At 38.0% G+C, this 24,919-nt stretch overlaps 1 protein-coding gene across 12 annotated transcripts in view; it reads left to right on the top strand.

The window, feature by feature from the left end:
• Positions 1 to 24,919, top strand: part of Smyd3 (SET and MYND domain containing 3) — a 683,600-nt gene that overhangs the window by 649,465 nt on the left and 9,216 nt on the right. For all 12 annotated transcript variants that reach the window (XM_005326561.3, XM_078022938.1, XM_078022941.1 and 9 more), the window contains one exon: positions 16,668 to 16,776. In XM_005326561.3, coding sequence (XP_005326618.2) covers positions 16,668 to 16,776 — 109 coding nt within the window. The remainder of the gene's footprint in view (positions 1 to 16,667; positions 16,777 to 24,919) is intronic.

Here is a 24,919-nt window from a genome sequence, read left to right on the forward strand (position 1 = left end):
GACAGTGGGAGGGGTTCTTACCCGCACTTTCAAGCAGGCAGTTTTACCAACAGAGTGTATCAGTGTGCATTGCACTCAGCAAAGTTGTAACCCAGAAAACCTTCTGGACCCAGGCATTAGGTAGTTTCTTTACACTCTGGCATTAATCCTAGTTGTGAATTGTATTTTTAAAATTGTCTTTAAAATTTTTAAAAATGTTTGTAGGTTTTGATATTTCTTTTAATAATAAAATGGGAGTGTTGTATTGGAGGTAACTTCACTAGATGCCATTTTAGCTGTGTGAGAACCGTTTTAGTCATTTTTTTTTTCTGTTATGACTAAAAGACCTGATGAGAACAATTTTAGAGGAGGAAAAGCTTATTTGGGGGCTCATGGTTTCAGAGGTCTCAGTCCACAGACAGCCAGCTCCATTCTTTGGGGCTCAAGGTGAGGCAGAACATCATGGTGGAGGAGTGTAGCAGAGGGAAGTGGCTCACATGATGATCAGAAGCAAAGAGAGAGACTCCACTTGCCAGATACAAAATACATATCCAAAGGCACACACACACACACCCCTGACCCATCTCCTCCAGCCACACCCTGCCCACCGTTAGTTACCACTCAGTTAATCCTATCAGGGGATTAATTCACTGATTGGGTTAAGACTCTCATAACCCAATCATTTCACCTCTGAATGTTGTTGCATTATTTCATACATGAGCTTTTGGCAGACATCTAATATCTAAACCATAACAAGTACCATGAGTGATTACCAATTTTGTCATAGGTGGCCATATTCCCTAGCTTTAAATTGCCAAAATGGCAAACAGGCCATTAACTATACTTTCAGGGAAAAACAATAGCAAACGTTTCTCAGGGACATCAATTTAAACTCAAATAATTTTACTACTGTCAAGTGTTTACATTTCTTGACTCACTTCGTCTTTGACACTGACAAAACAAACGGGGTTCCCAAAAGAGATGAACCATTCTTTTCACAAACATTTATTCTCCCTCAAATCCTTTCCTTTCTTCCACCCTTTGAAAAATTACTGCTTGAGCAGCATGGACTGCATTGCTTAAAATTGTCAAAATCTTGCAAGTTGACAAGCATGAAGAAAGATTAGTCATGGCTACAGAGACTCTTCTAGAAATAAGATTAAAGGGACTAGAGTAAGTTGACCTCTAAGCAGGGATTTGATTATATAATTAAGCATATGAAATGCATATACATTTCTGTAATCTTGAAGGAGTGATACATATTTGGGTTTGGATGGAAGGGTAGCTGTGCCTACCTGACCCTCAATAATGTCAGCACAGTCCATTAGCACAGAACGCTCTGAAGACACAGCTATCAGAAGGACATATTTTCTTTTATAGCAACTGTGGAACTTGGGAAGGGAGAGATCATTAGAAAGCACATACCTTTAAGCTGTTTTACAATTATGTATTTTTAATATAAAAAGGCCAGTCTTTATCAAATGGGGAAAATGTCATATTTAAAAGAAGAATCCATTTTCATGAGAAATGGTGATACCAGACAAATAATTTGGAATTAGATAACTACTGGTTTAAATTCCTCCCAGCTGCCCAGTACTGTTCCAGTTAGCAATTTATACTGGGATGAAATCATAGCTCTGTTAAATCAATTCCAGAGAAGAAGGTAGATTAGTGGTCTACAGAGACTAGGAAAGGTAAGGGGAACAGGGAGAGAGACAAGTCACACAACATTTATCAAGAGATAGGTATGAGTAATTATTTCTTGTGTTCTGTAGTGCGGTAGAATAACTATAGTCTATAATAATTCTTGATATATTTCAAAATAACTAGAAGAATCTGATGTTTCCCAACATAGAAATGATAAAAGTTTTAAGTCATAGAAATGCTAATTACCCTGATTTGATCATTGTGTTGAATTATTATACTGTACCCCCTAAACATGTACAAATATGTGTCATGTAAATTGTTTCAAATTGTAGCTGTCATTTTTGTTGAGTTTCCTAATTGCCAAAATGTTGATAGTAGTAGTAGTACCTATCCCATAAGGTTCTTTCTTTCCCCATAGCTCTATTGAAGTATAATATGCATACCATAAAATTCAGCAATTTTAAGTGTATAATTCTTTGAGTTTTAGAAATTTTTACAGTCATGCAGAGAGCACCAAAAATCCATTTTTAGAATACCTGTAGCAGTCCTAACGGTTTCCTTATGCTTGTTTGCAGTGACTGCCTGCTTCCATACCTAGCTCTTGGCAACCACATACCTACTTACTGTCTCCATAATTTGCTTTTGTTAGAAATTTTATATAAATACAATTGTACAATATGTAGTCTTATTTAACTGGTTTCTTTGACTCAGCATAATGTTCCTGAGGTTCATTCATATTGTAGTATGTATCTGTACTCTATTCCTTTTTATTGTTTAGTAGTAGTACATTGCATGAGTACACTACATTGCATTTAGGTACTTACCACTTGATTATTTAGGTTATTTCCACTTTTTTGGCTATTATATATATAAGTCCTGTGTGGACATAGTTAATTTCTCATCAATGATAGTAGTAAAATTCTAGGGCAACTACAATTTTAATTGAGATGTAGGGCTAGGATGTAACTCAGAGGTAGAGTGCCCGCCTTTCATGTGCAAGGCCCTATGTTCAATCCCCAGGACCTCCCCCTGCAGCTAAAAACAAAATTTTGTGATATAACTCACATACCTGAAGTTCACTCTTTCAAAGTAGACAAGTTAGTGGTATTTAGTATATTTACAAAATTGTGTAACCATCATTACTGTCTAATTCTGGAACATTTTAATCATCCTAAAAGAAACTTCATCCTCCATAGCAGTCACCATAAATTCTGTGCTCACATCTCATGGGAACCCTAATCTACTTTCTGTTTCTGTGGATTTACCTATTCTGGACATGTCGTATTTATATGTCTTAAATCTTTTTCTGCCTGGTCTCTTTTACATAGCATAATGTTTTCAAGGTTCATCCATGTGAACTGTTTATCACTGTCGTTTTGATTTTTAGTTTCCTAATGTTAAGCATCTTTTTATGTGTTTATTAGTCATTTGCATATCTTCTTTGGAAAAAATGCCTAACCAAAACCTTCGACCATTTCAATTGGGTCATTTGTCTTTGTTTGACTTTACAATATTGCCAAAGTGTTTTCCAAAGTGCTTGTACCATTTTACATTCCTTCTAACAGGAGGGTCCTAGTTCTTCCACATCTTCATCAACACAGAAAGACAATAGTGTCAGTCCCTTTGATTTTAGCCATTATCATAAATGTAAAGTGGTGCTCATGGTGTAAAGGTCCAGCATAGCGTTGGAGGAAGAGACCACACAAGAGACTGGCTCCATGCAATTGGCAAAAGGGGATTTATTAATTCAGCATGCTGAGGTTCCAGGCTCACTCAGGAAGATAAAGCAGCCCAGAGCCCCGAGTAGAGGTCAAGCAGAGCTTAAGTACACTTTTTGGGGAAGGGGGGGCTTTGCAAACATCAGAACAAATCATCATGAGGCGCGGGAAAATTGAACAACAACTCTGAGACATGATTAGCACATTCATTGGCGGGAACAGGTTGGGCCAGGGTGATTGGTTACTCCTAAGCGGGGTACACATTCAAACTGATTGGTTCGGGCCCTGTGACAAACTGCACAGGGCCCTAGGCTAAATGACCAGTAGGTCCTTATTTTAACTATTTTAGGAATTTCAGGTTCTGGGTGTAGCCAAGGAACTGAACAATACCTAGTCTTTTACATTTTAATTCAGGCTTTGCAGCTTAGAAGCTTTAACAATGCCCGGTCTTTTACACTTTAACTCAGACTTTTGCAGCTTAGAATCAGCTTAGAAATTTTACCTTTACAATGGTAAAACATTTTTCTAACATCTAATGACACTGATTTATCTTTTCCTGTACTTATTTGGCATTTTCTTTTTAGAAAAATCCATTAGTCCAAAAGTCTGTTGTTAATTTTTCTTTTTCTTTTTTGTCTTCTTATTGAGTTTTAAGAATTAGTTATAGGGCTGGGGATGTGGCTCAAGCGGTAGCGCGCTCGCCTGGCATGCGTGCAGCCCGGGTTCGATCCTCAGCACCACATACCAACAAAGATGTTGTGTCTGCCTAGAACTAAAAAAAAAATAAATATTAAAAAAAAGAATTAGTTATGTATTTTGGATATACCTAATATCAGATATATATTTTACAAATAATTTCCTCTTGTCTGTCAGTTATCTCTTCATGTTCTTAATATTTTATAGAACAAGGGCTCTTAATTTTGAGAAATCTAATTTATCAATTTTTTTGTGTGAGCCATATTTTGGTGTCATATGTAGGAAATATTGCCTGATTCAAGATCATGATGATCTTCTCCTATGTCTTCTAAAAATTTTATAAGTTTAAGTACATTTAGATCAGTAATCATTTTGAGTTCAGAACCTCATAATAAACTTTGTTATAAACTTTGTATATAAGTTCAGGTCAAGGTTCATTTTTCTTCCTGGACCAGACTAGACATTTTTCCAAAAAAGATATAAAAATGGCTAACAAGGATGCTCAACATCATTAGCCATCAGGCAAATGAAAATCAAAATCATAAAGAGGCATCACTATTAGGATGGTTATCATCAGAGACATAATAACAGATGTTGGTGAAGATGGTCAAAAACAATATCCTTACTCCACTGACTTTTCCTTATGCCTTTGTAAAAAATAATTGGCTTATCTTTGCATGGATCTATTTCTGGGAATTCCTGTTGTGTTCCATTCATTTAGCAATGACCCCCTGTCTTGACTGCAATACCTTTATAGTGAATCTTAAAACTAGATTATATGAGACCACCAATTTTATTCTTTTACAAAATTGTTTAGACTATTCTAATTCCTTTAAATCTCCACATAAACTTTAGAACCAGCTTGTCTCTATCATGCTTGGAGTTTTATTTTAAGTGTACTAAATCTATCAACATCTTGACTGTGTTCGCCTTCAGTTTTGAAAGATAGTTTCTCTGGATATAGATATCTTGGTTGACAGTTTGTTTCCTGCAGGATGATGACTGTATAATTCCCCTGTCTTTCATCTCCATGTTTTTTTCTGATAAGAAGTCAGCTGTTTCCCTGTATGAATTGTTTTTCTCTTGCTGCTTTCAAAATTTTCATTTTGGCTTTCAGCAGTTTGACTGTGATGTGTCTAGTTGAGATTTTCTTTGTGTTTATTGTGTTTGGGGACTACTGAGCTTCTTGGATCTATGGGTTAATATTTTAAAATTTAGGATATTTTGAATATTCTGTGTGGATATTATTACTTCAAACATACTTTCTCCTCCTTCAGGTACAACTGTTATACATTACTCTGTGTTCTAGAGGTTTGATAATTTCTACTGATCTACTTTCCAGTTTGTTGATTCTTTCTCCTGCTATGTTAAACTACTGTTGAATATAGTAAATTTTTTTAATTTCTCCATTGAGAGTCCCTCCCACCACTATTATTTATTATTTAACTATTTTCTTTTAAAATTTTTTATCATAATTTAATATTTTAAATTATTTTAACATATTTATAATAGCTGCTAAGGATTTTGTCTTCTAACTTAAATATTAAGCCTCATAAGTCAGTTTCTGTTAAAGTTTTTTTCTCCTAAATGTTTCCTGCTTTCCTGGTGTTTTGCATGCATACTCGTTTCCTGTTGCTGCTGTAAAAAATTACTACAAAATCAGTGGCTTAAAACAATACAAATTTATTAGAGTTCTGTTGGTTGGATGTTTTCATGGTTCTCTCTGGGCCAAAATCATGATGTCAGCATGGCCATATTATTTCTGAAAGTTCTGTGGAAGTTCCCTCACAAATCTGTTTCCTTAACCTTTTCCAGCTTCTAGAGTGGCTCATATTCCTTGACTCATGGTTCTTTTCTGCATCTTCAAAACTAGTAATATGGCATCTCTTGGACCCTGTTTCTCTCATCCTATCTCTTTTCTCTGACCACAGTTGCAAATGGGTCTCCAGTTTTAAAGCTTGTGTGATAAGATTGTGTCCACCTGTATAATCCAGGATCATTTCATAGTCTTTTTGCCATGTAAAGTAACAGGTTCACAGATTCTAGGGTTCAGGGCATGGACTGATCTCCCTATCACAGAGAGAAAATAATGACTGAAAACTGAATATTTTAAGTAAATACATTATAACTCTGCATTCTGTTTTGTTGTTCCGAAGGTGCTTGATCATTTTGTGATGTGCTGTTTTTGTAACTTCCTTAGACTTAAACTTCTCTGTGTGTTAATGTTGTTTTTCCTTGGTATTTTACTCTTTCTCATCTTGTTAGCCTGGTTTTCTGGAGATCTCTCTGGGTCCACATAACTTTGTAGTCAGCTAATGATTTGGACAGAGGTGTGGCTCAAACACCTTGACCTGTAAGGCTTCCATTCTGTGCTGGTCATTTGTATATTAGAAGGTAGATTCACAGTTCTCAAACCTCCTTTTGGCTTTTTGTTTGTTTGTATCTGGGTTCTCTCTTGGGTACATGCAGTTTTCCACTGACTGGGTAATATCTTTATTCAATTTATGATGCCATAAAGTGGTTGCCTCGGGCAATTTGTTTTATCCTTGCTTTTTGCAGAGAAGAAGCTCTCACCACGTCACATCATCATTACCAGAGTCTACTTGGGTAATATCATTTTGAGGAAAAACTGGGCTTAAACAAATAAAGTCCTTAAAGGAGTGTCTGACACATGGCAGGTGCTCTATCTAACCAAATTAACTGCTATCGTCATTGTATTGTTTTTATTAGTGATAAAACATCCAGAGAGCACACATCCAAGACATATTCATAGTTGTCCATGATTAATATTTTTGGTAAAGGATCCTCTCTAGCCTCTTACTTCAGGAAACTCCTTTACTATAGAACAGGTGTCAGCAACTTTTTCTGTAAAGAGCGGGTAGTAAATATTTTAGGCTTTGCAAGCCATAGCCACCTACTCAGTACTGCTGCTGTAGCATGAGAATAGTGGAAGACTATGCAAATGATGGGCATGCTATATCCCCATAATAAAACTTTATTTATAAAAGTATGTTGTGATTGGGATTTGCCTGCAAGCCATAGTTTACCAACCCCTACTCTAGATTCACTTCCTCATATTCTACATCCAAGCAGTATCAGATCCTTTACCCCAACAGGCTATATTTTTCTTTGAAAATCACCAAAGAAGAAAATATCTCTGCTTCCCAGTACCACAATGCAGTGATTCGCAACACCTGTGCTCCAGAAGCCCCTGCCAAGACTTCTTCAAGGTTATGGGTTCTTGAGTACTTGGCACCTGTAGCAACTGATTTCAGTAAAAGTGCCCTTGTGACTAAAATGCACGTCACAAAACACACATACATGTGGTATTTTTAGATACCATTGTAGATACAGTCATACACAACTTGGAAGCTTAAACTCTATTTCATCATCTATTTAAAATTCACTTGTGGAACTTTTTATACATTTTTAAATTTTTATAGCTTTCATTTTTCTTCCAAATAAGGGAAAGGTATACAGATTTTTAAAAACCATGGTGTTCCTTCTCACTGATTTAACACTCAACTTTTGAGATCATTAAATCCCTAGATTAACCTGACTATTCTTTATACATTGGCTTTATACCCAGAAATTAAAACAGAACATTAAATCAGCTTTTGAAGACTTTCTAAAATTAAATATATATGATGAAGAATATATGAGTCATAGATGAGCTATATATGTAATTATGAAGAAAAGATGTGTGTAACTATTTGTGTTCTTTCTGGCTAAAGAAATGTTCTAAGTACCTTAGCATACTCAAGTCTTATTCTCTCTCCTGCTGACATATATCATATATGCTATGATTATAATGTATTTTAATTTGGCTTTATTTTTAACCCAGAAAACAATTCTCTCTCTCCCTCTCTCCCCCCCCCTCTCTCTTTGTAATTGTAGATGGACAGATTGTCTTTATTTTATTTTTTTATTTTTATGTAGTGCTGAGGATTGAACCCAGTGCCTCATACACGCTAGGCAAGTGCTCTGCCACTGAGCTACAACCCCAGCCCCCACAAAACATTTTTAACTTGTCAATATTCATAGATTTACCCATCTTGAGGATTCTCTTTGTCTTCATTTCTTCTTCTTAGACCTTCCATCTATGATCACTTGTTACCCAGAATCTTACAAGTTTTTCACCCCAAACCGGTCAGTAAGAAGAGAAGATTTTGCATTAGAGTCCAATATGTTGGATAAACACTGGGCTTGCTGTTCTGTCTTCCAAAGCCTCAAAAGTCTGGTGAAGGCAGAGGTTCCAATCTGCCAGGAATTCCAACCTGCCATTCTCCTGGCTTTTTGGGGGTCCCTCTGTTCCTTACTATCTTGCTGGCATTTGATTGATTTAAAAATATGTTAGCATTTTTTATTATTTTCTGCAAGATAATCAGTAACCTGCTGTAGTACTAGGAGCAGAATGCCAACCAGTTTTGTAAATTTGTACTAATAACAAATAAATTATAAAATTCTACTCACAAGTCCTTCTTGGGACATGATTCTATAATAGTACCACCACATGTGTGTTCATATATCTAATGGCTTTCAGAAGTGTCTTTTATTGCCTACAAGTATGAAAAGACTATACAAGACAGATGAAAATATTGTAATGAAAATCTCATTACCATTTTTTCTCAAGGACTTAATAAGCTAAATTATGGTTATTGCATAATTTAGTTATAGTGGTTGACCTTAAAATACTTCAAATTATCATCAAATATTTTACACAGTAAAAAATGATGTTATAAAATATGAACCAGGCAAAAGCCAGTGACAAAGGACAACACTGTCACCATTCTGAGTATGAAAATAAAACTATTTACATGAAATACAATATCATCCAACCTGCCTAGAGGCTTCTGACCAGTTCCTACCACTGTTCCTGCTTATTGGCAAGCTGCTTGTGGGCTAAGCAGCACACGAAGCAGATTTGGCAAAGGGATGAGGATGTTTGCCTACAAGTCGAGCATTAAATGAAAACAGTTAAACACGTTTAATTTGAGAGTTAAAAATATAAGCAATGGTTTCTCTGTTCATTTTTCTGTAAAAAAAAGATCAAAGTTTAAACTTTGTGGTTCAGAATTGGTCAGCTCTATCTGCAACTTAAGACTTTTCCCTTAAGGAGGTCACTTCTGCAGAATCATCTTGGGTCCTCCAGCCTCAATGTGCATCTGAAAAGAAGCAAGTAAACATAAAGGTGAACCAAGTGGAGTTTTTGAACTGTTAAAAAATAAACATTTTGGGATTAGGGATGTAGTACAGAGGAGAGGGGAGGGGAGGGGAGGAGAGGGGAGAGGTGGGGAGGAGTATAGTTGTATACATTTCCAAGTGTTCTCCCATCACTTTTCTTACCATCTGGCTAGTGGTGAGGTCTCAAACCCAAATATCTTGTCTCCTTTAATGTATGTACTATTTTACACCGCTTCCCAGTCTGTTGGCTGCTCCTGAGCCTAAATTACAGGGACATCTAGAATAAACAAAGTGGGTTTTTTTTTTTCTTAATATCTGACTAAAGATTCTTTTTAACAATGGGCCATATTCAAATAACTGTTAACAGTCAAATTTGTGAGAAAAAGAAAGCCCTGCCTTTTGAATGAAGCATCAATTTGGAAGAAATTGTTAAGGGAAGTATTAATCTTTTTTTTATATAAAAAAATGATCTTGCTTAGTCGTTTTATGGGTTAAAAGAAATCTCATTGTAACATTGTCAAGTTCACTTTCAATGTGTGACACTGTGATTTTGTTGTTGTTTTGGGTTTTTTTCTCATACTTTGGTACAAGGAGGGAGAAGGGTGCAGATCCATCTTTCTCAGTGATGGGGGTGATTAGCACATATCATGGACAGAGCAGGAGCTGAGGGTTCAGTCTGGGCTCTCTCACAAACAAGTGAGAATTCATGACTCTGGTTTCCCTGTCACAACAGAGGCAAGTAGTAGAGGTGATGGAGAAGTACTGATTCATCTCCCACCTGGGAAACCACACTTTTCCAGACTAACAGAGTGGGTTAATTAAGGTCATGGTTAAAAACTAGTTTTTCTAAGATGGTCTGTCTTTTCTTTCTTTGTTTTTTTTTTTTTTTTTTTTTTTGGTTAGGATTTTTTTAAACTAGCAACAACAAAAATGTATTATATTACAAATAAAGATGCCCTACCACAAAAGCATAAACAACTTCCATACTTCAGCTGCTTCAAATTAAATTAGAACCCAGGGAGCAATAGATGATTGTCTCTGTCTTTTCAAATGTCCTTTGTCTGAGTTACCCATGAGTTCCTACCCTTGCTTTAAGACCCAAAGCAAAGCTCAATGTCATACTCAATGTTGAGTGTAAGCTGCTGCTAGTTCTGCTGTTATTCAAGCTATAGAGTCAGTGTCTGTTAGATATCTTGAATAGTGTGGAAACCGACTATGTATTGCTCATTATATATATCATTCCATTTCTATATAAGGGTCAGAATTTAGTAAAATTCCTAAATCTTTTGAAACTTGTGTCAATTGGTATAGGAGTCCCTCTTCCTCTCTCCTTCTGTTACTTTCAATTTTCAATGACCACTTTTATCACCAAGTTAAATCACAAAATTACAAAAAGTTTTCTGGCAGGGTATCATTGATTTTTTTTAAGTTCATTCATTCATAAATAATATGAGTACTTCACTGGGGTCCTACTGTTCAAAGGGCCCTGGCCAAATAACTTCCAAATGAAACATTCAACCCAAGGTTGTCTTCAGCCCCCTGTCAATGAATCTTGGTACAGAGTGTATACCTTGAAGAGAAGAGTCATTTCTAAAGGTGAAAAAGTAAAGTTCAATGCCCTGTTTCTTTTTAGTTATGCAAAATTTCAAACATATATAGAAATAGTGTAATATAATGAACCTTCATAAGTCCATCATCTAGCTTCAGAAATTGTTAACATTTTGTGGTACTTAGTTCATCTCTAGCTTTCCCCACTGTTTTCACCTTTGCTGAATTATCTTTATGTGGTTCTTAGTGATTCTGAATCTGTAACTTGCATCAGTCATATGTTAGTGACTTCCATTCAGTTTTGAAAATTCTTAGCCATTATGGCTCTATAATATGTCGCTTCTGCCCCAATTTCTCCCTTCTCTCATGTGAGTATCCAGATAACATGTATGAGACCTGTGTCCCTGTTTATTTTTCATTTCATTGTCTTTCCATGTTTTATGATGCTGTATTCATTTATGCTGCCTTCCAGCTTACTAATTTATAACTGTGACTGATCTGATGTGAAACTACTGAGTTTTTAATTTTAGTTTTCTATTTTTCAGTTCTGGAATTTCCATTGGTTATTTCTATATTATTTCTGTTTTCTCTGCTAGTATTTTTTCCTGTTATTTGTTTTCAAACACTTATTGTTGTGTGAAAGTGTGTAAGAGTCTCAATATAGGTACCTATAAAAAGTCTGTTTTATTGTCTATACTTTTTTGTCTTGATTTTCATGCAGTTGTTGTCTTTTTGTTCACTTGGTTGTGATTTTTCTGAATGCAGAACATTGCATAGAAAAACTAAAGATAATTCGAGGTTTGGGATAGTTTTATCCTCTTTAGAGAGGTTTACTTTTGCTTCTGGCAGTCAGGATAGAAACATCTCCACTTGATTTAACAATACTCTGAATGATAGATGGTCTACTTCTTACTTACCACAGTATTCCTAGATTGTAATCCTTTGGGATTCACAAATGAAAGTCAGAAGTGTTTGCCAAAATCCCTTCTCATCCTACTTGAGCCGTCAGCTCCAATTTCTGTGTCTCCTTTTCTGTGCAACTACCAAAACCCTTACTCAACTGGTTGACCTGTCTGTCTCTACTTTCAAATTATCAAAGGAAAAAGTAGCGGTGAATCTTTCCAGAGCATCTGTCTTTCCATGAAGAAACCCTTCAAGACCCTGATGCCTCAGTTGCTCTGTGATACCTTCAGATTTATTTTAAAAAAATTCTTTCTTTTCTTGTTATTAGCAGGAGTTGGTCTAAATCACCATTGCTGGAAGCAGAAATTCTGATGAAAATTTTTAAATCAAATCTCAGACATTATATAATTTAATGCATGTTTCAGTTTATATCTCTGAAAAAATTTGATGTTTTCTTATACATACAATACCATTTTATGTTCATATTTCTTAATTATTTCAGAAATGTCTTTTGTTTGAGTTACAATATACAATATACAACATTATTATAATATACAAGGTCCATTTACTACATATGGTTATTAAGTCTCTTAAGTCTCTTTTAATCAAGATTGTTCTCTTTGCTCAGAATCTTTTTCTTTTTATGCCATTAACTTATAGAAGATCCTAGGTTTATTCTTCCCTAGCACCCACCACCCCCTTATTATGAATTAGCATCCACATATCAGAGAAAACATTCAGCATTTGGTTTGGGGGGCTTGGCTTATTTCACTTAGCATTATATTCTCCGACTCCATCCATTTATTGGCAAATGCCATAATTTCATTTTTACTTTATATTAGGCAGAGGAGAGTGAAGGGAGGGAACGAGATATGGGATAGGAAGGATAGTAGAATGAAACAGACATTATTACCTTATGTACATATATGACTGCATGACTGATGTGATTCTACAACATGTACAATCAGAAAAATGATATTATACCTCATCTACATATGATATATCAAAGTGCATAAATGCATTCTACTGTCATGTATAGCTAATTAGCACAAATGAAAAAAATAGAAAGTAAAAAAATTTATTTGTGCTGAAAAAAAAATACATTTGTATTGAAAAAAGGTTAAAGTTCTGTAGAATTTCCCATTGTTGGCAGCAGCTGACTGCTTTTACTTGTTCCTCTGTTATTTTTCCTGAAGAGAAATTTGATTTTATGGACTTGATTAGATGAGTTTGGGTTTGTAGATTTGGTTTGGTTTGGTTTGGTTTTGACATGGATGCTTTGTAGATAGTATGCAAAATAATTCCTATTTCCTCACATCAGCTGGCACTTCATGTCTGGTTGTTCCATTTTAGTGATGCTAAATTGGTTGGCGGGTTCGTAGATAACAACCTAATCCCACCACTGTGAAATTCTCCTCCATGCTTTCATCCAGTGGTTTTCATCTAGTGATGCATTTTCCATGGGTCAGTTATTTTTTCAGGAGATGAAGATGATGATTTTTCTAATTCCATTGCCATTACATATTTATACACTAAAACTCATGTAACTAGAGTTCTTTGGTTACTCTGAAATACAACTTAAACAGGCAGGTTAAGCTTTCCTTTTAGGTTTAGTAATGTGTTAATATCAGATTTTTTGAAAATAGTCCTGAATACTAAATACCAAAAGCTGCTACCTGTAATGAAACAATGTGACTAGCCGTTGTATCATAAGAAAATCTCACCAAGATCAACAGAGGCCTTGCCATCAGGTATTCTTTCTTCACATCTTTTTAACTTGAGATATTTAAGTTCTCTGATTCTCCACCTCTTTGTATAATAAGACAGCATGCCCATAAGTCAAGGTTAAAGCTAGTACATGTGCTTCCTTGGAGTCTCTGCTTGTTTAAACTCTTTCCCTTTATGCACTTATTCACCTCAGAAGCACCAAAGGAAATTTGTTCATGTGATTGCTATCATTGTTAACAACTGAAGAAGTAGAATGACTTGCAAAATAATTTTGTTATTATCAATTTGCTTGGGTTGTGTGTGTGTGTGTGTGTGTGTGTGTGTGTGTGTGTGTGTGTATGCATGCACATGTGAACATTTCGGTTTCTGAATCTTGGAGCCAACTCTGGCTCTACTGTACCCCAGCAGGTCCCAAGGTCCTATTAAATCAGCCCTATAACTTTTTTTTCTTTTCTCATTGCCACTAATCTTCTTTGAGTCCCTTTGCTCCTAGGCTCTCTTTTCCAATTTTGTTTCCTATGAAATATCCCTCTTTAGTGCCTCATCTGCAAGGGGAGACCAAGCTTCCCGGCTCTGCATGGGTGCCTCTGCACAGCCTGGCCTCCAGTGTACCCGCTCCTCAGGCTCCTCTTCTGCTCAGACCAGTGTGCTCACTCCCCCTTTGCATTCAGTCTCCCAAACCGTCATCAGAGCAGCCCGTCCCTTATTCCCCACATGGTTGAGCCAGGATCCTCTCACCTCCTCTGGTCCAAACCAGCTCATTTCTGCTGCTCCCCCAATAACTGTCGTCCCCACTGATCCCCAAGTGCCCATTATGTATGCCATGGTTTGGTGGCTCTCGTGCTCCTCTCTGTATCATGTTTTAATTTGCCTCATTTCTGCAACTTAACTATGTGTTAACCAAGAGCAGGGATTCATCTTGGACTTCTGAGTCCTTACAGCACTGGGCCCAGAACCTGGAATTTCACAGATGCCTTCCTTTCACCTTCTCACCGAAATTCCTATGTAGTTCCTTCTCTGGTTCAGCTCTCAGCCTGGCCTCGGTTCCTAACAGTCCTGGGGTTGAAGACTACTTGTGGGCCCTCCTCTCTCCTTATCACTGTCATACACAGCAAAGTTGATTTAAAAAAAAAACTGCACCCTAGGTGGAAATTTCCCCCAGCAGGAGTGAGCTTTGCCAGTGTTCCTTGGGTGCTAATGCAGCAAATAATCATGATTCTTACTCCATATGTCAGCTGGAAGGCCTCCAGAAACAAAGCAGGCCCCAAATGACACCCCTGCTGGGGCTGTGAGACTGATCCAGGAATACTCATGTAGAAGACTCTGCTACCCATCCTCTCCAGATGAAACTCTACTTCATTTTTTAATATCTTTCAGTGACCGAGGCAGGTACCTGTCACGGCATAATTATGCACCACTTTCTCTGTCATCACAGGACTGAAGATTTTCTTTCCTTCTGCTAACTGATGTGACAGACACCCACTTAGTGGAGAGATTATTAGTATAAAATTACTCTTTGGCCCTTAAATTTAATTATGCCACATTCATAGCAATAAAATAAAATCCTGAATCCAGGTGTGCTTTTCAAGGAAAGTGTCCAGGGCAATTACCTTCTGATAATGGCGTCCTGCGCTTAAGCCTTTTGTCTGGGGTTCTTAAAATCTTTTCCATACAAGTAGATAATGATGTTCATTCTGTAAGGGGTGAGAGGTGAAGTGATTGACCTCGTAGTATTCTCAAGAGATGAAGAAAAATCCAGGACCCAGGTGTCTCCTTTGTTTTCCCCCTTCCCTCTGCCTTTTCAGCTCTTTAAAAAGAGGCCTGGCCAACCTTCTATTGATTTAAATACTTTCCTCCCCAGTAGTGCTTTCCACTCTTGTAAGAGCAGGGATGAAAAAAGTTTCTCTATCACATTTCATGGGAAGAGTTGACGTTCAGGGAGAGAGAGTGATTTGCACAATACATCTTACACAGTAGCTGAAGTGTGGGATCCACAGGCCCATAAATGAAGAGCAGGGGGAATGGTGCCTGGAACAGGCAGGCCCTGAGTGAGTGGTGACTCCTAGGATTGTCTTATGGACATCTGGGGCAGATACCTACTGTTTCTGGAGAAGCAACATTTGGCATGTGCCCTTGTGTTTTCAACAGTTGAGATGTACTTCCTTCCTCCCTGCACAGCCAAGCATTTCTGAATCCTTAAGAGCTAGTTTAGGTCCTGTTCCCTCCTCCATGAAGCCTTCCCCAGTCCACCCAATCAGCAGGCATCTCCCTCTTCATAAACTCTAGTATCAGTTCAACAAACGTGAACTGAATATCTAGCATATGCTAAGTACCACCCGAGTTAGGGACAAAATAAAGCTCTAGCCTATAATACCATTTATAACTTGTTTGAATGTCTTGTCTTTTGTCTGATAAAATTATTTGAGGGAAAAGCACATCAGTACACAGTGTGTTGTCCCATCATCCCGAATATACAGCAGGAGCTGAGTATTCTCTTGGAGGATGTGGGAGGCAGAAAAGACTGAACTGTTGAATCCAATATGATACAGTCTTGTTGAATTGAATTGAAATAATATGGGGTCTTCATGGGGTCTGGAACATAGCCCTAAGTCCTCATTCTTTGTTCTACCACAGCACCCTATTCTGTTGTGTTGAATGTGAAAGAGGTCAAGTATGTGTTGAGTTCCTTCTACATGCACATCATGGAGAAGGGTGCCTCAGTGTGATGACAAGCTAAATACACAAGTGCTGTAAATAGTGGGGACCACAATGCACTCTACAATGAGATTCTTTCAAAGATCTTTTCAGTTAAAGGGGAGGTGTGGTAGCATTTACTTGGGAAATCATGAAAAGTTTTATTCATTTATTCAACAAATGTATATTGAAAACCAATATTCTGTTCCAGGCTTCCATAGTCCTGGAGCTTAATGGAAAAGGATGGAGGACAGAATTAGTACCTAGTTTCCTGCCTTTTGCCCAACTATAAATACAGAGGTCCAAGTTTTTGTTTGTCTTCTCCAGTATCTCCTAGGGAGGCATTCCAGTCCTGCCCTGACTTTCCCTGATGCAGACGGCATTCTGGGATGCTGAAGAGGGCAGTGTGTGAAATCCCCCTGGCTGCGTTCTCCCGGATTACCAAGCTAATTTCCTTTTAGTAGCTCATTAACATTCACAGCCAGTGTTTGCTCCCACTTTCAGTCTCCTGATGAAATGCTGACTGTGAAGGTGAGAGCTCTGATGCTGTTTGCCTTTTGTTTCTTCCAGGATTTTTTTCCCAGGAAGCCACCCCGTCAGAGGTGTGCAAGTAATGAAAGTCGGCAAACTGCAATTGCATCAAGGCATGTTTCCGCAAGCAATGAAGAACCTGAGACTGGTGAGTGCACTAAGATCTTGGGGAGTTCTGCCTGGTACACCTCTTTCTGGCTGTCACTGGGCCTTTTCTTGGTAATTTTTTTTGAAACAACTCTATTTTTAGCACTATATAATGTGCATGCACACACATACCCAAGGTATGCTGGTAAATATTTAACAACCAGCTCTAAAAAGAAAGGAAAACTGATCTGTGACGTTCTCCAGTTTCTGTGGTATAAATGTACCCCATGTGATTGATTTTAAATTACCCACATGAATCAGCCTGCTCCCAAAGCTCATGACAGTTCTAGTAATCACTCTTGTAAACGGGTGCAAACCAGCCAGAGCATCCCTCTGCACATGTACCCCACCCCACCATGAACAAGCACCCTCTCTCTGCTGTACACAGTGCATCTCCTTGCATGGCAGGGAAGACCCTTGACCATCCGTTCATGGGCTGCCTTTGCAGGCCGCCCCCCGCCCCCCGACACCAGACACACACAGTCACACTGTGCTCTCACCATCACCTACTCTGACCTGCCAACTCCTGGATCTTTACAAAGCTCTATTCTCTGCCTTAAATTCCCTCCCTACACCCTACACCCTGGACCTAGCATAGCTCTACTGATCCTTTAAGGCTGAGCTCCAATGTCATTTTCTTCTTTATAACCACAAATCTTTGCTCACTCAGCCTGTCGAGAACACTTCCCATATTGTTGTAAGCATACCTGGAGATACACCCTCCCATCCCCAGGAGCCTGCGAGGTCCCTGTGGTTGTCTTTGTAACTAGTTCAGTGCCATGTATGATACCCAGAACCTAAGAAGTACTCATTGTTGGGGAAGAAGGGAAGGAGAGAGAATGGTCGGTCAATATGATCTTAGCAATAAGTGCTGAGAAACTAAATGGGAGAACTGGGTCTGTGTTCAAACACCTTGTTGGAGAGAGACACTTATTTTCACCCTCTTAGGGAATCTCCTTTGCCTAGAGGTGCCCTGGGCTCCTTGCCGTCCTGGCCTTTCCTCTCCTGCAGAATCACCTCTATCCCAACCCATGGCCCTCCAAACAAAGAGCTCATGTGCTCAGCTGGTAGGTACTAGGGAGGGACCTGGTGTACAGGGTTTCACAGGGAACATTGACACTTAATGGGGTCCTCTGGACCACAGTGCCCTTGTCTGCAGAAAGCTGTGATAGAAGAATCAGAGGCCTGCATTAGGGATGCTCAGAGAGTATCCAGGGGCTGGCTTAGCCCATAACATGGGCAATTTTAGATGAGAAAAATGACAAATACCTAAGGGATTCTTAAAAATAAGATTCTCTATTGCTAATTTTTGTTGAACACTAACCACATTGTCTGCTCCTGATTTCTATTGAAATCAGCCCACAGTCAACAGAAAGAACAGAAGGATTTTCTGAAGGCTCTCCACTCATCTTGTTCTTTTTACTTTATCTAACATCTTTTCCCAGATTGGTGGAAGAACACCAAGCAGACTCTTGCAGTCTCAGGAGAACTTTTCATTTCTGGTCTGGTGATTCTTAACCAGTCCATTCAGCTAGGCAGAAATTCTTATTAGGAGTCTTATTAGTGTGAAAGTTTCAGCAGAAAAATAATTCAGGGAATTTCCCCAAATACATGTTATACTCAACCCAGGGTCACCATGCAAATAGGTGTCTCACAAGTGATCATGTTAATCCTTCATGTTTATATGGGACTGGAAATGATTAGTGCCACTCACACATGATCTTACTTGGGCCTCATAACAGATGACAAGCATGTGAGGTCAGCAGGCCAGGAATTTCCAATACCATTTGAAAAATGAAGGCATAAAGGCTTGGAGACACACAAGAGCTTGTCTAAAGTCACAGTATTCAGAGCCAGGTCTAGTTTCTTCAGTGTAATTTAACATATGTTGATAAAATGCCTCTTTTTCTCCAAATAAGACCCAGTATTGTCCTTACAACTTAATGGAGGAGACAGGCATGTCATTAAATCCAGGCCAGAGTCCAAGGCTCTGCTCTTTTCCTCTAGACTTCCCCATTTAAATAGATGAGGCTTTCTAGTTACACTTGATACACAGAAATCCCTTTAAGTCTAGTCGAATTCCTGATGCCAACTCAGAGGAAAATGTGAGAGAGGAAGCAGAGCATATTTGAATCTCTGGAGTTCTTTATGTGAGGCTTGAGTCCTTGCCATCCCATGCAGAACTCTTGAGGGAGGGATCTGATACCCTTAGTTGCAAAGGCAAAATTGAAAGGCCTAGCAGGCTGCTCAGTGTAGGTTTATGGTGTGCTGTGGCCTGGGTCAATGGTGTGGACCCGCACCAGCCCTTCAATGGCCCCTTATTTACACCCGGGTCTGTTCTTCTTCTTCTCATGCCCTTCTGTGAGTTGCCTCACCTCACCAAGAAGCTGCCCCTGGTAGTCATCATTCTCCTGTTCCTGTTCCAAAGATAAGTCTAAGCATGGACCCTAATAGCTGCCAAATGAGACGTTCTTGATTTTCTGTCATGAGGCCTGTGCTTAAATTGTACTCTTAACCTGGAACTTCCTATTTGACTCCAGACAAAATCCCTGAGCTTCTTGCCCAGTTCTGATTACCAACCAAGAAGCGAATATGCACCCCTGGCAGTGTGGTGTAAGAAAAAGAGTATCCGTATTTAAAGTTGGTAGGTTCAGATTCCAGTCTCACCATTTACCAGTTTTGTGACTTGAAGCAAGACAATCTCTCTGAATAGAATTTTAGTTTTAAAATTAATACTATCCAGGCTGGGGTTATGGCTCAGTGGTAGAGCACTTGCCTAGCACACGTGAGGCACTGGCTTCGATCCTCAGCACTACATAAAAATAAATAAATAAAATAAAGATATTATGTCCATCTATGACTAAAACTTTTTTTAATTTTAAAAAATTAATACTATCCTGTAGATTTATTTTGAGAAGTAAAGGAGGCTATGTGTGAGAGTGTGCTTGTCAATCTCAAGCATTTGGAGACTACGAAGGCTTATTATTGTCACAAAAATTCATTCTGATCACTCTCCCCTTTAGTATAACTTGTGTTTGTAGTTCAGGCTTACGGTTCTCCTCATAAAGAGTTATGCTGTATTGTAGCTCCCCACCAGCTCACTAAGGTGTGCTATTTCTGTAAGACGAGAGGAAATTTCCTCAAGGGCCCCTGTCTGATATACCTTTTGTACCTCCTGTGCCAACAAACAGACACACACAGTCACACATGCCCCAAACACAAGTTCTATTAAATCCATGCTTTAATGTGTGGATTTCTTAATGGATGGAGGACTTTAAAAGCCTCACCCTGGCACTGTTCTTTTAGCTATATGTGGCAAACTGATCAGACCCTGTCATGACTTTTGCTGAGCATTTGCTAGCAGGGGAATGGCCTGAACATGTCCCTCTCTATGAGAGCTCATATGACCTGTGAACCCAGATACAGTTCTTTCCTGCAAAAAACCTCAGTCTTGAGCTTTCTGGGGACTCAGGCAACCTGGAGAAAGGAAGGAGAAGCTATATTCACTATATTCTTTGCCTTTTGAAACTGTTTTGCTCTCTAGATGGGTACCCTGGGGTATTCTTTCTTGTCTTAGAATCCTGGAAATAATGGAACAAAATAGCTTGAATGAGTTTTTCAAAGCCTGAGTGTGGAACAGAAGAAATCAGAGAAGCTTCAGAAACAGAAATCTGTTATAGATTCAATTAGGACCCAGCCTCCTCCAGGAAAGGAATCCACTTAGCCAGCTCTGATTTGGTTTAGGTTTTCATCTCCACTGGGCTCTGCAGAAATTCTTGTGATTGCTGCCACAGGACAGGCCTGGAGTCCCTTCACAGTGCTCCCCTCCTGCTTTCTCTTATCTCTAATCTGTTTTCATTTCTTTCCATATATTTCTTGGAAGGATTTTGTTTGCCACTGACTTGACTTCTTGAATCTCAAGGGCAACACTCCCCATCTGAGCTGTCTTGTCAATGAAACTGTTTCTTTTCCATGAAGTCAGGTTCAAATTTCATACACTACACTTTTTTTCTCTTCTCATTTTTAAATTTCTTTCATTTTTCTTGTTTAGGTACTGGGAATTGAACCCAGGTGTGTTTAACCACCAAGTTACATCCCCTGCCCTTTTTATTTTGAGACAGGATCTTGCTAATTGCTGAGGCTGGCCTCAGATGATAGCCTTCCTCATCAATGGGATTACAGGCATGTGCTACCATACCTGGCTCTTCACATTTCGTTTTGAAGATCTGTTTAGTTTTTTCTGGGTACATAGAAGAATGCAGATTACAAGTCTCATTAGTTGCTCCTTTCGTTGATGCACGGTTATCAGCTATTCCCAATAACTGTGGAGAGTTTGAAGCACAACCATACTGGTCTTTCACTCCAGCCTGCACCCTTATTTCCAGCCACTAACAACGACTATTTCTAGCCATTAATGATAACATTAAGGCATGTATTTCTATTTTCCATTTATTTTTCTTCTCTTTAATTTTTTTTATTATTACTGCATTATAGTTATCCTAATAGTGGGGTTTATTTCATTTTGACATCATCACATGCATGGAAAATAATTTGCTCCATTTCAATCCCCATTACTTCCTCTTTCCATCCCCTCCTCACTCCCCTGTTCCCCTTCCTGTACTCCACTGGTCTTCCTTCTATTTGTTGTGTTTTTAAATTGATGCTTCCCATTTCTTAATTTGGTATCATATTTTGTAAAGAATGATATACAATTTCTGGCATGGATTAGTTGAAACACTTCTGGCTGCAGATGACAAAAGTTGAATTTGAACTTTCTTAAGGGAAAAAGAAAGGGGGAGTCTAGGCCCATGTAAAGGAAATGTCCAGGGTTACATCAGCTCAAGGCATGGTTACATCCAGTACATCATCTGGTCTCCAACTGTCTCCATCTCCTTCTCTATTTAGCTGTCATCTGTGTTGGCGTTATCCTCAGGCAGCATTCTCTTTGAGCTGGCAAGATGGTCACCAGTAGCATGGAGCTTACAATCTAAAGAGTTGGGCAGGGGCTGGGGTTGTGGCTCAGCAATAGCTCACTCACCTAGCACAAGCAAGGTGCTGAGTTCAATCCTCAACACCACATAAAAATAAATAAATAAAGGTATTTTGTCCAACTACATATACACACACACACACACACACACACACACACACATACATACATATACTTTTTTTAAAAAAAGAGTTGGGACAATCCAGCTGTGATTGATTAAGTGAGAGAAGAGTCACATGTGAGGTTCCAGGGATGCAGTGACTATTCAGTGGACTCCCAAATAGCCAAAAGCAGACTTGAAAAGGGACAAAATTGGAAGACTCACAATTCTTGATTTCAAAATTTGCTACAAAGCTACAGTAATCAAAACAATGCTCTGATACATCAATCTATAGAATACAATAGAAACCCCAGAAATAAATATATACATTAAAAAAATTATTTTCAACAAGGTTATCAAAACCATTTCATGGGAATTAAATTTTCTTCAATAAATGGTTTGGGGTAAATTAGACATCTACACAACAAAAAATCAAAATGGCTGGAAACCATGAACACATATTCATGCTAACACTGAATGTTAAAGGTTTCAACTCCCCAATCAAAAGACATAGATTAGCAGAATGGATCAAAACAAGACTACATGCGCTTTACAAGAGACTCATCTTATAGGCAAAGATACCCAGAGGCTGAAGGTAAAAGGGAGGAAAAAAATATTTCATGCAAACAGACTCTAAAAGCAAGCAGGATAGCTATTCTCATATCTGATAAAGAAGATTTCAAGCAAAACTGATCTAAAGAGACAAACAAGGGAATAATTCAACAATTAAATAAACAAAAGACTCTTTTAAACATTCTATAAAAAAATCAATAAATCTATAACAAAACTAATCAAGAAAAAAAGAAGATATAATGATAGTGAATATTTGTGCACCAAATGTCAGTGTATACAATTACATTTAAAAAATACTTTATGACAATAAGTCTCAGATCAACCCCAACACAGTAATACAGGGTGATTTCAACACACCCTTATCACCAATAGACATGTCATCAAAACATAAAATCAATAACAATATTTCCAGTCTACATAAATATTTCCAATTTAAATAAATCAAATGGACCTAACATATATTTGCAGAATATTTTACCCCAAAACAGCTGAATTTACCTTCTTCTCAGCAGTTAATGAAATTTTTTCCAAAATTCTAAATTCCAAAATTCCAAATTCTAGGTCACATAGTAAATCTTAGCAAACAACAACAACAACAACAACAAAAAAAAAAACAACACCAATATAATCCCATGCATCCAATCGGGTCATAATGGAATGAAACTAGAAATCAACAGCAAGAAAAATAATAGAAACCATAGAAGCACATGGAGATTGAAGAATGGATCAAAGAAGAAATGAGAGTAGGAATCAAGAAATTCTTAGAAATGAATGGGAACAGAGATACAATTTATCAAAATCTCTGGGACAATATAAAAGAAGTTCTAAAAGGAAAATTTATAGTGCTGAGTGCCTACATTAAAAAAAAAAAAAAGTCTTGCCAGGTACAGTGGCACACGCCTGTAATCCCAGTGGCTTGGAAGGCTAAGGCAGGAGGATCACAAGTTCAAAGCCAGCCTCAGCAAAAGCAAGGGGCTAAACAACTCAGTGAGACCCGGTTTCTAAATAAAATACAAAATAAGGCTGGGGATGTGGCTCAGCAATTGAGTACCCCGAGTTCAATCCCTGGTCCCTCCCACTCCCCCCAAAATAATAGGTCTCAAATAAATATGCTATGCTCCACCTCAAGGCCTTAGAAAAAGAATAACCACCTAATTTCAAAATCAGTAGAGGACAGGAAATAATTAAGATCAGAATCAAAATTAATGAAATTGAGAATTAAAACAATTCACAGGGGGCTTGGGATGTGGCTTAAGCGGTAATGCGCTTGCCTGGCATTTGAGGGGCGCTGGGTTCGATCCTCAGCACTACATAAAAATAAAATAAAGATGTTGTGTCCACCAAAAACTAAAAAATAAAATTTAAAAAAAACAATTCACAGGATCAATGCAACTAAGTTATTTCTTCAAAAAGGTAAGTAAGATTGCTAAGCCCTTAGCCAAATTGACCAAAAGAGGGAGAGAGAAAAAAAACAAATCAATCAAATTTGAGATGAAAATGGTGATATTACCACATACTCTTCTGAAATCCAGAGGATCATCAGAACCTTTTTTGAAAATTTACAATCCAATAAACTAGAAAATCTAGAAGACATTGACAGATTTCTAAATGTATGTGACCTGCCCAAATTAACCAGGAAGATTTAGAAAACCTAAACAGATCAATTTCAAGTAGTGAAATATAAAAAGCAATTAAAAGCCTTCCAGAAAAAGAGAAACCAAGGACCAGATGGATTATCAGCAGAGTCCTAACAACCTTTAAAGAAGAACAAACACCAATCTTTCTCAAATTATTCCATGAAATTGGAAGGGAGTGAACACTCTGAAATACATTATATGAAGCCAGAAAAACTCTGATGCCCAAACCAGACAAACTCATCAAGGAAAGACTGCCAGAGGCCAATATTCCTGGTTAACATAGATGCACAAATTCTTAATTAAAAGCCAACTGCATTCAAAAGCACATCAAGAATATAACGCACCATGAGCCAGTGGGTTTCATTCCAGGGCTGCAAGTTTGGTTCAACATATACAAATCAATAGAATTCACCACTTAACAAAATTAAGGACAAGAATCACATGATTATCTCAACAGATGCAGAAGAGTCAGATGATAAAATCCAACACCTACTCATTTTAAAAATACTGGAGAAGCTAGAGTTGGAAGTAACTTTCCTCAACATCATAAAGGGTATTTATGACAAACCCAAAGCCAACATCATACTGAATGGAGAAAAACTAAAAGCATTTCCTCTAAAATCAGGAACAAGACAAGGCTGTCCACTCTCTCCACTCCTATTCAATAGAGATCTAAAAATGTTAGAACAATCAGGCAAGAGAAGGAAATCAAAGGAATAGAAATAGGAAATGAAAAAGCCTTATCCGTAGTTGCCAACAACATGCTCTTATATCTAGAAGATCTAAAATACTCCACCAGGAGACTTCTAGAGCATATAGATGAGGTCAGCAGGATACAAGATCA

The sequence above is a fragment of the Ictidomys tridecemlineatus genome, chromosome 10 (assembly GCF_052094955.1).
Source record: "Ictidomys tridecemlineatus isolate mIctTri1 chromosome 10, mIctTri1.hap1, whole genome shotgun sequence".
In the NCBI taxonomy this organism is placed as follows: domain Eukaryota; kingdom Metazoa; phylum Chordata; class Mammalia; order Rodentia; family Sciuridae; genus Ictidomys; species Ictidomys tridecemlineatus.